At 45.2% G+C, this 16616-nt stretch overlaps 1 protein-coding gene across 2 annotated transcripts in view; it reads left to right on the forward strand.

The window, feature by feature from the left end:
* The first annotated feature begins 248 nt into the window (after positions 1-248).
* ets1 (v-ets avian erythroblastosis virus E26 oncogene homolog 1) overlaps positions 249-16616 on the forward strand; it is a 35561-nt gene continuing 19193 nt past the window's right edge. Inside the window, exons 1-3 of one of the 2 annotated variants that reach the window (XM_062472717.1) lie at positions 249-352; positions 1683-1773; positions 5181-5325. In XM_062472717.1, the coding sequence (XP_062328701.1) occupies positions 1702-1773; positions 5181-5325 (217 nt within the window). In that variant the 5' untranslated portion in view covers positions 249-352; positions 1683-1701. Of the gene's footprint in view, positions 353-1682; positions 1774-5180; positions 5326-13214; positions 13561-16616 lie in introns of those variants that run through there. The other variant, XM_062472718.1, reaches the window with a different exon arrangement.

The following is a 16616-nucleotide window of genomic DNA, read 5'->3' on the forward strand; positions in this document are numbered from 1 at the left end:
ATAATGTAACTGAACAATAGCTATGTATGGTTAATATAGGAAAGTCAACTGCTTAATTGGCTTAAATAGCTTCAGATAGGCTAATAGTAATAAAATGTTGCAAATGACATGCCTAAAGCCCAAACCCGAACACGTGTTTGTATATTCAATGATTGAACGTGGAAAATCCCACCTAGGATTTTGAGTGGATCTCAATATTATTGGAGGGTGGGACTACCACCAGCATGTGTTCATTCCTTCCTCTTTGGACTTGCTGCGAGCCAGGTACACTATCAGTGCAGTCTACCGCTGAAGTGTCACAGGCAACTGCACAGCGAAGTCAATTTGCAGGAAGTTTCTCTGACCTGAAACGGTAAGTTGGAAGTTCGGTGTCGTATTTGACTATTTGATAGACAGTTTAAGAGTATACATATCTAATTGAATTCATTAGTCGCTGCATAAACATGGTATTAATGCGTTAGAATTAGTCGCTTTAAAATGGTACCTTTACAGTCGCGCGTCCCACGAGGAATGTGGATGGGCAAATTAGGAGATGAGTGTTACTTCCAGTCGAACGGTTTACTTATTGACATTGACGTATACTGATTATTCTTAGTGATTTAAGGTTAGAGCTGAGCATAGTATTTGTATCACGTGGATCTGTGTTTAGTTTATCTGCTGGCCATTGGTCCATTCATGAAGTGTGTGTATGGTCAAGAGAGCCAAAAAAAAAAGAAGAAGCTATTGGAGGAAAAAAATGTATTCTGTTTTTGGCTTTGCATGATATGGCCATATACTTTTACCAAATGGTCTTGTAAAATGTATTAATCTATGCGTGGTACACCATCCTATTCCAGTAAAACACATCCATTTCATATTTGTCTGTAGGCAATTTTGCACCACTTTACTGAACATCTGCTAGGATTACGTTGGATAAGTCATATTTTCTATGCATTGACATCGACCATACTGATTAGTTATGAAATGAATAAGTGATGTGTTTCTTGTTTGGATTTAATGTGATTTGGAGTAGCCTCCAGTCAGCATACATCTTGTGTCTGCCCACGTACTCCGCTCCCCTATAAACATAATCCACACAGCTGGGTTCCTGGTCCCTCTGTTGATGCTGTAGCTAGTAAACAATGATAAAGAGATGCCCGAAGTGAGTGGGAGGGAAGGAAGGACGGAGGGAGGGAGAGATGAGAGGGGAAGGGAGACGAGAGACTTGGGCAGGGGGAGGGAAGCTGGGACTAGTTTTCCACTATGACGCCAGTCAATGGATTTTTTTCTACTCTCTTAGTCTTGAATGTTCTTAAATGTTGGTCAAATTTGACACACAAAACGACTATGGCTTAAGACACTTGGGTGACAATACACTCCAAAGTTTACTAAACAATGAATTGCACATCATCAGCAGAAAGGTAGCTGAAATTCATCTGATGAATGCCAAACCTGGTGATTTGACAAAGAAAGGAATGTTAACTATGTTATTTGGGACACGCATGTTTTTCATGTTGCTCTGGACAGAGCTCGGTGCCACTGTGATTATACATCACATACAAAAACCAGACAGACACACCTACACACACACACGCGCACACTCACACATGCAGCAAGTGTAAACAGCATGTGATTGATAGGGGACCCCACCCTGACTGTTTTGTGTGTGTGCGTGTGTGCGCGCGTGCTGATCCCTTCCGCAGGCCTGTTTCTCCAGACCCCATGATGAGTTACTACATGGATCCAGTTTCCTCCTACCCAGCCCTTCACCCCTATGACCGTCTGGGCGCGATGGTAAGACCCGAGCCGTAAATCACGTGTGTGTGTGTGTGTGTTTAAGCCCACGTTAGCCACCTACCACACGCGTCCAGGAGTGTGCAGGAGAGTGTCTGCATGGGTAGGACACACCCCGGGAAACCCTTAGCCCAGTGTAACACCAGGTCATGGTTTGAGTTGAGTTGTTGAGTTTGGTGTACCCTGTAATACCAATGTCCAACATCTGAGCTATGGGTTGTGCCAGGAGGAATTGGGCCAGGACAACGTGGCCCTGTAAAGGTTTTGCTAAAGATGAGAGGAAGAAATCAACCCCCAATCCTGAATGTAGTCTCAGGCAGTTGCTCCATGTTCCTAACCACCTAACCCTACCAGCTGTAAGCCCTAAGAAATGGACCTGGATATAGAGTGTAGTGTGAACCACAATCGTAACCAAGTCTATCTCAAGCCCCAGCATCCACCTAACCCGTTCCTTGATAGGCTATATCGGCCAATGTTTGTCAGCACACCCAGTGTTGGTCCCCACCAAATGAAAGGGCAACCTGAATAAAGCTTGCGAGATCAGAGGAACGAGGGGACATTGGGATTCCTGTCAGGTGAGCCATGAAAGGTGCAGGGCTAAGAAGCGCTGGCAGAAATGCCTCCATTTGTATGCAGAATGGAGGTCCATTAGAGGAATAGGAGGAGGTCACATGCAAATAGGAACCCAGCCTGGCCCCTGAACAAAACACGGCGAGACAGAGCGCCCTGCGTCCTAATTGGCTCAGGTGGTCGCGCCCGCCTTTGAAATTGAGATGACTGTTAACGGGGCCCGGCCCGGGATCCAAAGGTGAGGGGGGGGGGGGGGGGGGGGTGCGGGGGGGGCGGGGCAGCTCTCCTTTTCCTCCATGCATCTGCATGAATTAACAGCGAAAAATAGGGTTTGATGTTTTAGGATTCTTTTTCTTTTTTCCTTTTTTTTTGATGCTATGTTTGAAAACACGTGGATTTGTGTTCCTGTGAAATGGGACGACAGACATGGGACTGTTTGATGGGCTTTGTAGTCTCCCCGGCTGCTGTCACGCATTTACCCGTCTTTAGCCTTGCGATTGGTTCTTGACAACACCAGCCAACCAGTTGGTAGTGTGATTTGCCTAAAAAGTTCTGATTCCCAATAGTTTTGACAAGCGATTACAGGGATATATCGACTTCACACGCTTTAGGGATGTTTAGCTTATTTTACTCGAGACAGCCTTATCAAATCCCATATGACTACCACTCTGCCCCACCCTCCAACCCCCACCAGTACCACCACCAGAGCGTACTGATTGCATCGTCATAATCTGTCTACGTAACCCCATAAGAGACCCCCCTCCCCCAGCCCCTCCCTCTCCATACTACCAGACAGCAGAGCTCGCAGCTGATAAGCCAGGCTACGCTCTAACAGGGGGCCCTTATCAGATTGGCAGTCTGGCACCCCCGTGCTAGCGTGGTCCCGGGGGGGGGTTGTGGAAGGAGGGTAGACAGGAGTCCATGGTGGGGGATACAGGGGCCACTGTTGGATCAGGGACCTGAGATACTCTGCTCTGGTCCTGATACTGTCTAAACGCTTCTGTGCTCCCAGCTACCGGTTGTTGACTCAACGTCAAGTGGGTATTCTGACATGTTGTGAGAGTGTTATCAGAGTCTGAAAGTTGAATACATTTCACTGTTTTTTTTATAGTAATAGTGATGGTAACTGAGTGTATACTGTCACCCTGTACAGTTTCATATAAAGTAAAGAAGTGCAACATAAAGTCACTGGCCATTCTTTATCCAGTCCAATTTGGACATCCATTGTTATAGATTCCTAAAAGTATGATGATAATCGTTTAATAACAGTCTAAGAATGAAAGAACAATGTGAACTAGAGAGGGTACAATTTCTGGGGAAATTGTGGGGTGCGCTTGCGTCGGTTGCAGATGGGTGCGTTTTTTTTAACTTAAATTGTACAAGTCATATTTGGGTAATTAAAATAAGCATGCATACTTATTATGTATGACGATTACATAGATTAAAAAGTAGACATTTGTTGCTGCTCATTTACACTTCTAAAATAATAAGTGTATAATGAAATAGTCTACTGTTAGCCCTGCATGTTTTCACATGTTTATCTGCTCCAAATGACTGGTTTGTCAAAACATAAGTTGATAACCTGTCACTGTAAGGTCAGTCACTGCTGCTGTTGCTAGCCAAACTTCACTAAGAGGATTGTTTGGATGCGCTGGAAATGAAAAGCGTTTCTTTATGTATATTTGAGTCCACACATTCGTGTATATATAGCCCTACGTTTCAACTATATGGAAATGGATTATGAGATCGAACGGATTAAAAAGAAACAAGACACAATTTCACCTCATCTGTCCATATGAGAAATGCCTATGGCAAGCTAACTAGTGTTAGTGCAGGGCATGTTAGCTGTCAATCTGTTTGTCAATCTGTTTTCACAAACAGATTGACAAAGTTTAGGATGTGGCATTGAAGACAGCGACGCACCACACAAGTTTGAGTTTAAATACATTATTTAATGTGACATTACTTACTGTACATGCAAGTCTTGAATTACTTAAATGTATGACGTTGTGACATTAGGCTAGCACTGAGTTCTCTTCTGCCACACAAGGGAATTTTTGCAACAAAAACGTTGTAAGCTCCTAAACCGTGCAACGGAACGTAAATAAAAATACAAGCAACTTAATCGGGACCAAGACAAACATTTTGATAGCGGTGTTGTGTATGTAGTCAAAATATCAAGAGATCCTTAGGGGTGGGAAAATAATAATAATAAAAAAAATATATATATATATATATATGTGTGAGAGAACAAAGGTTGCACACCCAATAATCCATGCTTATTTTGAAACGGCACAATAACACAATATCAATCAGGTTAGAAAGTGAATACCCTAACTGAATTATGATGGTTAGATGGTTTTGGTGAAAGTGACATGAGATGGAACGGGGGAGTTTGGAAATACTTCTCAGAATAGTATTGCTGATGGGCTGCATGTTATCGCTTTCATCTACAAATAAAATCATATCCCGCTCACTTATTCATTCTAGACGTCCAATCTTTTATGCAAACCTTGTGGTGATAAACAGGATAAAACACTGAGGCAAAGATAAACCAAAAGAGTTCAAATTTAGCCTCCGTTTTATCTTTTATGGGAACCGTAGAACAAAAACAGCAACACAGCAGCACAAAGACCTCTTAGGTGAAAGGGCATTTTTAGGGCTTCAAATTAATAAATAACAAAACCTTTTACAATGCTTGACAAATAATAATCCAACCTCAAATGTACTGTATATCCTACCTATGTCTGAGTATCAAACATGGTTAAAGGTTATAACTTTGACCTATGTCGCTTCTTTGAACCAAACCTGGTCAACTATGTATTGTACCTCCACAGAGGCAGAGTGGAGGCCTGGTGGTCGGCTCCCAGACCCAACACCCTGGGGTGGTCCACCCCCAGCAGCACTACCCCTCCCTGCACCTCTACCCCCAGGACGTGCCCCTGCAGGAGGTACCCAACGGACATGACCTCTGCCACACAGGTAAGCCCTGGTTTTGCTATGGCAACAATGTTTTGGGGAGGATACTTGATTACGTGGTTTATAGATGCTTAACTGTCAACATGCTATATTGTACAACGGCCTCATCTTCTACCCTACACAACTGGAAGGTTGTAACCAGTTGTCCCACATCAATGGAGCCAACAAAAACATATGTATGTCAAAATATTTGAATGGGAGCCTATCTAGTTACATGGTGGCCTTTTCAAGTGTGTGCTTGTTTGTACAGAACGTGTATGCAGCACAATACGTTTGCTGTGTACCTTAGGATAATCTGCCTCTGCAGAAGTCTGGAGTAGGTCTCACATACGTACTGTTGCCAGAAACGGAACTCAGATTGGGGGGGAGATTGTTCATTGTGGATGAAGTGTTCGATGCAAACAAAGGACTTTGTGTGGAAGGGAATGGACAAGTGAACTGTGAGTCACACACACAGGCCCACACATCCACACTTGTGGCTGCGTACATCGACACACACACACACACACAGTTTACCCCTGCGTTTGGAACCAGTCTCTCTTCATTCAGGCACATGGGTTTGAACACACACACACGCACGCACACACACACTCGCTGCAGTGTGAGCCCTGAGGCCTACCCCCTGTGGGTCTCTGGCTCTCTGGGGAGATTGGTGAGGTTGACCCCGGGGGCAATGCCTTTACCAGATGCCTCTTCCTCCTCATCCTCCTCTTCTCCTCCCCGGGGGGATTGGCTTCATGCCCCAGATATTTTCGACCCCTCAAAACTCTTCCTTCTTAAGTTTTTTGGCAGTTTATTTAAAAACGGGAACATTCCTTCCAGTGCGTTTGCGACTGCTGGACTGTGGCCTCCTCTCTGAGTGTGATTTATGCCAAGATAGGAAGGGAGGGTGGAGGGGGGGGGTACTGGGACACATGCCACGGAAGAGGGCTTGGGTGGGAGGTGGGAGGTGGGGGTCAGGGGCGCTCGGGGCACCGGCTTCCCTCCGTCACCAACGACTCCCCCGCCCCTTCCACTTGCACCCACCCCCCCCGGCTGGATGCAGGGGGCACAGCACTGGCCAAAGGGCAGCCGTCTTTTTCCCAAGCCTCTGTGTCTCAGGAGACGCATCAGTGCATTCTGGGCTCGAGGATTTGATAGGATTTTCTGATGTTTGTTGCCGGAGACACACTCCTCTCTGAGTCTCCTCTGGTGGTGCTTGTGTTAAACCATTGAAATAAATATTGTCCAAGTGAAAAAGAATGTCCGGGGGTTGACCCCCCCCCCCCTTCCTTCTTCTTTGCTCTTTCTTTCTTTCTTTCTCTTTCTTTCTTTCTTTCTTTCTTTCTTTCTTCTTGCTCGCTCTCTCGCTCTCTCTCTCTTGCTCTCTCTCTCTTGCTCTAGCATGTCTGACATTCAACGGCCTTTTTGCAACCGCCTGTACACACCATTAGAGTCATTTTGCTACCCGAAGGAGTGTCATCTGCATATCTGTGCTGCCACCGAAGGTGTAGAGCAGCCAGTGAACTGAGACGAAGGGCTCCACTAACCTCAAAACCAGAGCAGTAACTCCTGACACTGTCAGTGATAGTCTCCACACCCTGGAACCGTTGGTGGGACACGTTTGGCTTCTCAAACTGAGACATGTTGACCTCCTTTATTTCGCATACTACTGCTGTTTGAGGTCAACCTCAATGAATTTGAAAAGAGGCCTGTGGTCCTTTTCGGTAGCCTACATCGTACTAATGCCACATGCTCTTTCCCTGTGTGTAAGTTGAGGCTCGTTTTGCTGATGTTGTCTTTTCTACACCTTGGCTTAGAACACGTTTACTGTACATGACGTGAGCTGGCTTTTCATATTTTACAGCCCAAGTCCTAGCACACAATTAATCAATGCCATATTTCTGCCGATGGATGTTTTCTTTGGTATATTTATTTTCGTTTTCAGAGAGCCAGTGCAATTAAACACAGATTGACTGGGCTACCTCAACAGATTGCCCAGATGGCCTTATGGAAAATGGCCACCAATTTTGTTGGTGCCTACCCACCTAGAACTTCAAATGTAAACGGCCTATAAGAAAGCTTTTTGTGTTTTTTTAATATCCTCAGCTAATACAAACTAGACCTATCTTGCCTCAGGAAGGATTTAATGTTGTTAATACAGGCACAGGTGCACTTAGCAAATGACATTGAGAATGAAAACCTTGATCCTTTGCAAATCCCATTTAAATCACGGAAGCAGTAAATAACACACAATCCGAGTCTAGTTTAACCCTTGTGTTATCTTCGGGTCATTCTGACCCATCAGTCATTGTGACCCACCATCGTATTGCGACAACTTTACCGCATACAAAAACAAAGTGAAGCATTTTCTTTTAACCGTTGGGCTGTCTCAGACCCCCCACATTGCGAAGGTTAAAAGAAAATTATTTTTATTTGTTTTTGTATTGGGTAAAATTGGGTAAACACAACGATGGTTCGTTATGAACCTTTGGGTCATGTGACCCGAAGGCAGCACAAGGGTTAAATTCAACACAAGCGGTCTGTCGGGGAAACCTATTGAGTGTGTTTTCAATGTAAAGTGTGTGCACCGTCAGATTCATGGAAGCAGATGCAGGGAAGTTGTATGTTCAAGAGGCCATCGCACGTCTGGCCTTGAGCTCACTGTCACACACGCCGCTTCCTGACATCTGCCATGCCACTGCTGTGTTTACAGGAACCCCGCTCCTCTCTCCAGCACCCTGGCCACTCTCACCCTGCTGAGCTCCGTCACAAACGCCTACTTAAGAGATCCACTGCACACGCGTGTGTGCGCCAATCCTGACAAGTTGTGTACACTCACATGTCCTCGCAGACAAGTGCGCGCAAGAAATACACACATTCTTCTCACACACAAATACACACTAGAGCACCTAATCTTTCATTCATTAAGTTCGCACCCAGCCCATATTGTATGACTATATCCTCCCATTCAGTAAAAAAGCTCACTCACACACACTTCAACCATACATACACACACACACATCCAGTCTTAGGCACCCATGAGCTCACTGTACATTTGTATTTCATGTATTTGCACGTACACACACAAACACACACGCGCACAGCTGTGATATGGCACTCAGGGACCACTGGACTGTGTTTTATTTGATGTGATTTGACAGCTGGGCAGTGAGGGAGGAAAAGGAATGAGGGGATTCGGGGGGGGGGGGGGGTCACTGGCCCAGGGTTGGGGTGGGCGGTGGGTCTGTGTCGAGGGAGGGGAGGGGTTTCGCCTCTGATGAGGGGCACGTCCTCACGGGCGCAGGCCCATTTTTTATTTCTAAAAGTAAACAGGCGGCCTGCGGGGGTCTGGAGGTTATGGGAAAGGAGGAAACAGCGATGCTAATCAGGCCTGAGCACACTTCCCCCCACGACAATAAAACAAAACAAGAGGAGGGGAGGACGGAAAAAGGAGAGACAGAAAGAGAGAAAGAGACCCCCCGTCCCCCCCCATGCCCGGTCCGCCGAGCCGTGACCCGTTTTTGGTGACGTCAGAGCGGTTGTAGCAGAGATGTCACAGGGAGTCTCTAGGTTGCACAGTCACTTGGTTTACAGTCAGGCAGTTTACGTATTGCATATTATTCCATTGACAGATCAGTTCTGGGTGGAACCACTGTAGGTTTTGTGTGACTAACCAAAGGCGTCATGCAGTACAGGACATTTTAGAAAATGGACTCCATTTATATGGCGCTTTTCTACCTATGCGGCACTCAAAGCGCTTGTCAGTGCCTCTCATTCACCCATTCACACTCACACACCAACAGTGGCAGAGCTACCATGCAAGGCGCTACATATAAACATATAAATACTTACAACCCAGAAAAAATATGACAAATCTCATCATCTGCAGCAATAAAGTGGCACCTTCAATAATAAATCATCAAATTTTCATCACTATACTAGTATATATACACCTAGACTTTCTTTGAAATAGAAAACAGTAATTTTTTTTTTTTCTTACAGAATTATGGAAATGTGCAGTTATTTGACGTAAAAGATTAAAAACCAAACTTAAAAACATGATTTTGAAAAAAATCCAGGAGGAACTCTAAAGAAGGCATGGGAGTAAGACAATCATTGTGGAACATGTTGACACATTGGACATTCTGGCTTGTTGTTTTGGTTACAATGTACTAGGTCTGCAGCGACATCACATTGGTTACAATGTACTAGGTCTGCAGCGACATCACATTTGGTGGGACTGCAAGTACGGCCAGCTCATCCAAAAGTGGCACTTGGGCAGGTCTCAGGGTACACCTCCTTTGTGTTGAGGAAGGAATGGCACTGTCTTGGAACTCTTGTGTTGACACAAGCATTTTACCAACCCATAGAAAACACTTAATTGTAGAATACTTAATTATTTATTTTCTTTTTTTCTTCAAACTTCAAAAATCTTTCAAGTTCCCCAAAGGATCCATCATTTTTTCACTCCACTGACTCTAAATGAGTCAAATTAAGAAGAATTAAGGGATGCCGTCTAGTCACAAAGACGTAGGGGCTTTCCTGTAGTAGTGGGGGGGATGGAGTGATTGAGTTTTATCAGTGAGCTCTGGAGGCAGAGAGGGAGGGAAGGAGGGGAGGAAAGAGGGAGGCCTGTGAGGCTACGAGACTCCGAGGGGGCGGGGATAATTGAATTATCTGCACAATGGAGTGATGGGGGGCACGTGGTGGCGCTAATGGAGGCAGAGATGTCCTTTTTAGCGAAGCTAATTGTTCAGAAAGAGCAGAGCTTTTGTTCGGAGAGGCCCCCAGCACCACCCCCTGCACGCTCAAACGCACACTGTGCTGACGGAGTGGAGAAACGCACACACACACACACCTAGCTGGATTCCCCACTGTATGCTGTGATCTCAGCAGGACTGCATCCAGCCTGTGGCATCCCAGACAACAGGCGCTAAACAGGAGAAACAAAGCGCGTGCGTCTGTGTGTGTGTGAGAGTTACTGATCAAACAAAGTGGTTCCCGTACACACGAGGGCCGACCCAAGGGTACCACTGCATTGAGAACATGCTTTCCCAACATCATTTGCTTTTACATTATCGTATTGTAAAGCTTAACATTGAAATGACAGAGGGTTACAGAAGGGAACGTCAGTGTTAGCATGTGGTAAAATGTACAGGATTTCTCTCAACCAAAGCTAAAAGTCGATTTGTCTAACATGGATTTTAAACTTATCTCAGATAGTTTCTCCCAAATTTCCATACAGTACACTAAAAAGTACACAATTGAAAAGAACATTTTCCTCACATATTTTATTCTATGTCAGATCAATGGAGGTTTTACCCCAGCTAACACCTTTTAGGTGTCAACGCAAAAAAATCTACGGGCGTCTGGATGATTTGCGACGACGCTAACCTCTCAGCTAGCTGTCAGTTGACCCTGTGAGCAGCAGGTGCACCAGTTCCATGTGTGGATTAGGGATGAGCAGTCAGACATCGCAGATGTGTCTCTCAGGCAACGTTAGCAATGGCATCACATCTAGAGTACGGGTTCAGCGCATGAAGGGCTAACTGTCAGAGCTATGGTAACAGCATTTGCCAGGTGAAAAATTGGAGACAGTGAAAACCAAGCTCACATGTTGGCTTACATATGGGACAGGGCTGTAAACAAGATTGGTTATGCAGCTACTCGAGTTTCTGCCAAACAATTTCTTTTTTTTAAAGGCTGTTTTTGCCAACTATAAACATTATTTTACTATTGAGCCAAAGACACACAGGAGCTGCTTGTTTATGGTGTTGCATATTAACCCTTGTGTTATCTTCGGGTCGTTCTGACCCATCAGTCATTGTGACCCACCGTCGTATTGCGACAACTTTACCGCATACAAAAACAAAGTGAAGCATTTTCTTTTAACCGTTGGGCTGTCTCAGACCCCCCACATTGCGAAGGTTAAAAGAAAATTATTTTTATTTGTTTTTGTATTGGGTAAAATTGGGTAAACACAACGATGGTTCGTTATGAACCTTTGGGTCATGTGACCCGAAGGCAGCACGAGGGTTAAAGATGATAAAGGTTGAGGGGGGCTGCTAACCCTAACTCCTCACCCACCTCAGAAAGAAGAGAGGTGTGTGTGTGTGTGTGTGTGTGTGGAGGGGGGTGGGGCTGGTTTGATGACATGCACCCCCATGGAAAAGCCCACTAAGCTCCGGTCTAGATATTAGTCAGCAACGCAATTAGGTTTTAATGGCTGCCCTTAGGCACAAAAGGACCCAGGCTGTCCTTTTAAGAGTAGATACAAGGAGCTCATTAAGACAAAACAAAGAGGCGCAGTCAGAGAGATGGAGTGAAGGTGAGAGAGTGACTGAGGTGAAGCGAGAGATACCCCCCCCCCACCACCGTCTCCTTGCATGCCTACACCCCCCTTCGATGGCCTCTCGCTGGGAGCAGACCGCAATACCCGCTGCACCTCTCCTCAGACGTTGCCACGGCAGCCACTATCTGACAAGTGAAACCTGATTCAGGGGAGGCTAATGGGGACTGTAAAGAATCCCTTATTTAAAAATCCATACATAATCAATACTCCTGGCTCCTCAGTCCCATTTGAAACGACATACACCAGCAGAATCATATTCCATGCATATTAGAATGCACCATATTGACTTGGCTAACAAGGTTTCTTTTGTGGACATATAGATTGAGCAGATTTGGGGAGATTATCGAGAATGATTAAGGATAGATTTGTTGGATGGAACCAAGCCTACTGTGTGATTTATAGCACAGCAATGTTTTGAACAAATTAATGTTCTGTTAATCCTGCCAGTTGCCATATTTCCTCCAGTAATAGTGCCTGGGAGGTCGTTGCCAACATTGGTACGTTCCACAAACAGCACACTGACCTGCATGGTGAATTGCAGTGACAATCTGTTGCCATGGTAGGTAATTTGCTACTGGTTGTTTCAAGTGGGGCCTTACTAGTCCACTCCCTCTCCCTTGATATGAATTCCATGTCTTTCTTGCAAAGGCACATACAAATATGATGTTCTTATCGCCCCTTATTAGAGTAGGAAACAGGCCAGAGTCACCCTAACCTTTCCTTTCAAATGAAATGTGTTTGTGCCGCTACATGGGGGTATCGACCCACTTAAATAGACATATTTTTGTTTACTTTGTTGGTTACTTTTAGATGTGTTTCTGCTGTCCTCCTTTTCCCCATGCACCGAAGGGCATATTTGATCCTGAGCATTTTGTTCAAAGGCGTCATCCTTTTTCACAGATCCGAGTGAGTAGTTCTGTTAAAACCCAAGCTTGTATTTTATTGATCAGTACAAGGTGAACAGGAAATACTCTGGGGTGTTTATGAGGGCTGGTTACAAGTTATAGGGACGCTTGGACTTATGCAATTGGACACAGACGGTTCCCTTGGCCCATGACGCTCTGTATGTACTGCTGCCCCTCAAGCTATACTTGTCAAATACTCTTAATGTCACCTTTTTCTGTTTAGACTACCTTAAAAGCAATGATGAAATACTGATTTATCTAAGCAAACAAAAATAAAGGGCAGTTATTCAGCCATAATATTGTGGGCATTCTTTAAGTCAAACTTTTACTAAATAAATCTTAAAGTTCCATAATTGCAGGTTTTTCAACTCACTAAACCAATCCAGACAACTTGGAAAGCAACACAAACACTCAAAGGATTCTCAACCATCTATGTGTCTAAAGGAGTACCTACTACCGTTCAAATGTGAAGGGAACAGTCCATGCGTTGTCTCCTGTAACGCGCATAGATAATGTGTCTGTATTCTCCCAGAGACAGAGGGCAAGAATGTAATTGAATTGTGAATCACTCTCAGTCTAAACGCCGCCCATTCAGTTGCCTTGTAGGCTACATGCGCGCAGTAGAGGACAGAAACGCCCTGACGGTGGTAGAGGGAGGGAGTGAGTGAGTGAGTGAGTGAGAAAGAGAGAAGAGAGAAGAGAGAGAGAGAAAGAGAGAGAGAGAGAGTAACGGAGATTGAAAGAGAAGTTTGTTCAAAATAAAATAGAATTGTGGTGTAGTTCAATTGAGGCGGGAGGGCAGAAGAAACGCAGAATTGCCAAGCCAAGCTTTTGGACAACATAGGGGAGACAGCGCTTTTATATAAATTATTTCGGAACTACTGTTTCACAGAACATAGACTGCACGCAGCTGTATCAAATAGATTGATCTGATGGTCATGACGGCAGCTGTCGATATGAAACCGACGTTAACCATCATTAAATCTGAAAAAATGGACGGTGAGTAAAGAAAATAGTGTACTACATGAGGCGAACATTAGCCTACAGTACTGTTTTGAATGTAGTCTGTACAATTGCCCTGTGTATTAATGAATTTAATCTAGTTAGGTCGGATGGGCTTCTTGAGATCCGTTGAAGCATCCTACTGTTTGTCTGGCTCTGAGTGATGCTAAGCGCGCTTTTGATAAAGTCATTTAACGGGACAGAATGTCCGTGTTGTTGAGAGAATAGCGGCTGTTCGTGGCAGGGTGGATGTACAGTATCTATCTACAAGATTGTTTGTTTAAACGACTCATGTTCTTCAAGCCTAGAGTAAGGGAAATGTATGCTTGCACCGGGGAACTGAGACATAGCATATTTTCCAGTTGTAAATTGAATCGCACATTTGTTACATGACATACATTCTAGCTGTAGACTTTTATACATTGTGACAATAAAACAGTAGAAGTGTCATGTTGACTACCTGTAGGCTACATTGACCATTAGCCTGTTGGCTAACTGTTATTTCAGTAGATAAAGGCTCAATATGTGAAGTGGAGAACATGTTTTTGAAATATTTACACAACACAGTTAAAATATTTCAGCTATATTACCCAGGATTTGGTAGAGTACCTTAGACGTTCTGTGTTTCTGTGAGTGTCCGGAAGTCACGTTGGAGTTGTCTGTAAAGCTAACTGCCCTCTGAAACAATCAGTCCTTTTACTTAAGGCTGCTTCATGCACTCCTGGTACCAGTTACCTTCCCAAAACTTTGCCTGTTCCTGCCCACTCACAGGCTGCAGGGGAGGGCATGTGGAGGGCATACCGCCCTGCACGGGAGACTGGCAGCTATGCCCAGTCATCACCCCCAGCCCCCCTCCTCCCTTCATCACCCCTCCCTCCTCTCCACTCCCTCTCCAGAGTGGTTGAATGTGTGTCTCCTGAGGGAATCAGAGACTAACATGATGAGTGTGCAGGCCTGAGGGCTGGGTCTTCTTCCTGCAGCCCGGAAGCTTCCATGCGTACAGGGCAGGTTCAGGACTGGGGCTGGCATTATCAGACACTTTGGGAGGAAGACAAGCCCACGCTCTGTTTTTTTTCTTGGTCTAGATTAAGATCGAGTCTGTGGTCTGAATTTAAATCATTTGCACTCTTTCAAGAAGTGTATATATATTTTTCTTTTGTCTGGTGGATCTCAGATGTTATTAATATTGTTGACTTAGCTGTAGTTGCCTACTGTCATAATGAGCCTACTAAACTGTCTGCAATTCCGCTGCTTGGGTGGTGTAGCAGCTGTAAAGTTGGCAAGGCTCTAGGACGTCATGGAAACACGATACTTAACCAACACCCTAACCCACTGAGCTGAACGTAGCGGTGTGATGTCTTCTTGAGGTGAACGCTGTGATGTTTTCCCCGTCTTCTCGCATGCGACACCTGCGTACTGCTAGCGGGCACAGGCACACAAGTTCTCAAAGCGATGCACACGCCTGTAAAGAAGGGAAAAAGTGCTGACAGCTGCAGTTGAATTGCCAAAGCGTAGCGCTGTCTTGCAAAACCATTTTGTAAGCTAGCTCCTTCGTGTGTACTCGGGTCAGCGTGTGGCTGCCAAGAGGCGGGATGGATCCATCACACACACACACACACACACACACACACAGGGCACTCCTATTCACGTTCCTCACTTTTCAAACTAGATCAGTGTCCCGCTGATGACTTAAACCGCTTTTGAGCCAAATAGGAAACAGTCTAGTTCCTCAATGGCTGAGCCATGTTAGATATTTGAGGGTCAGACAGGGTCTTTGTCTGTGTTTGAAAGGGTAAGTGCCCCACAAAGCCACAATGCCTTCAGTAGGTTGTGTAAGCACCCCTCTCACTTGGACATGGCTCCTGTCATTTTACCAACACGTGAAATTTGATACTGGTAACTGACATACAGTGTGTGCCCCCCCCCCCCTTCATCTTTCACTCATACGGTACATGCACATAGTATTGTTTCTTTTCTTTCCTTTGTCGAGGCGTAGCAGTGTCAACTTACCCAAGTCTCTTTTCATCGTGAGCTCATTGAGTTAATTCCTTTTAAGTGCTTACAGACTGTCGAGGTCCAAGGTGACACCAAACAAAGCTTCTTATATTCTGGCTATTTCCACTGTGTTACAGTAGCAGTGTATTGATACGACGTTGGCTGCATGATACTTCAAACCAGCGCCAGTTATTTTCAGCCTGCCCCTTTAGCCATAACATGGCTGGGAGATGAAAACAGAAAGAGACAGAATATCTCAAGAAACAGAGATCTCATCTTAAGATGGGAGGATGTTAGATTTAAAAGTACAACTTTTTCTTTTGATGCCATCACGATCTTTCTTCTTTCTGAAACCATATTTTGTTTACCAGTCACATGGAGTGCATTAGTAGTGAGTGTTCATTTAATTCCAAAATCTGGTACGAGGGTATCTTTTTGTCACCCAAATGGAGCTGTCCCTGTGTGAGGTTTTGTGAGAGCTAGAGGTTAGGGCTCAGTGACGGTCAGGAATGTCTGTGACTCTGCTTCCCTCAGTGGGGGGGAGCCGGCTGCCTTTTATCTGATGAAGACACCACTGCTTGTCTTCGCTGGCACACACTAGTGGGCTCACACACACACACACTACACCTCCCATGTCGCGAGCACAGGGCCCTCCCCCTTGTTGCCCGCTCGCCTGTTGACACGCTGAAGTGTGTTTTCATTTCGGCCTGGGTGTGTGTTGTTGCATAAGCCTGTAAGTTCAGGGCTGTTTTGACCATGTCAGCACCCCTTTAGGTGGTGGCTCTGTGTGTGTGTGTGTGTGTGTGTGTGTGTGTGTGTGTGTGTGTGTAATGTACCCATGTTTGAGCCCGCCTGGCAGCTTGGCAGCTGTGCAAACAGCTCTGAAGCCATCCCGTCTCCCTCTGATGTGGGTCGTTGGCTCGACCAGAACTGTAGTCAATCCAGGTCTTTTTATTTATTTATTTATTTTTCAATCAATCTGCATAGCGCCGAGAACCGGGCCAACCACGTTGTCAGTTCCAGATCATAACGCCGAGGGCTGTTTGATGTTCTGCCCG

Source organism: Osmerus eperlanus, chromosome 11 (assembly GCF_963692335.1).
Source record: "Osmerus eperlanus chromosome 11, fOsmEpe2.1, whole genome shotgun sequence".
In the NCBI taxonomy this organism is placed as follows: domain Eukaryota; kingdom Metazoa; phylum Chordata; class Actinopteri; order Osmeriformes; family Osmeridae; genus Osmerus; species Osmerus eperlanus.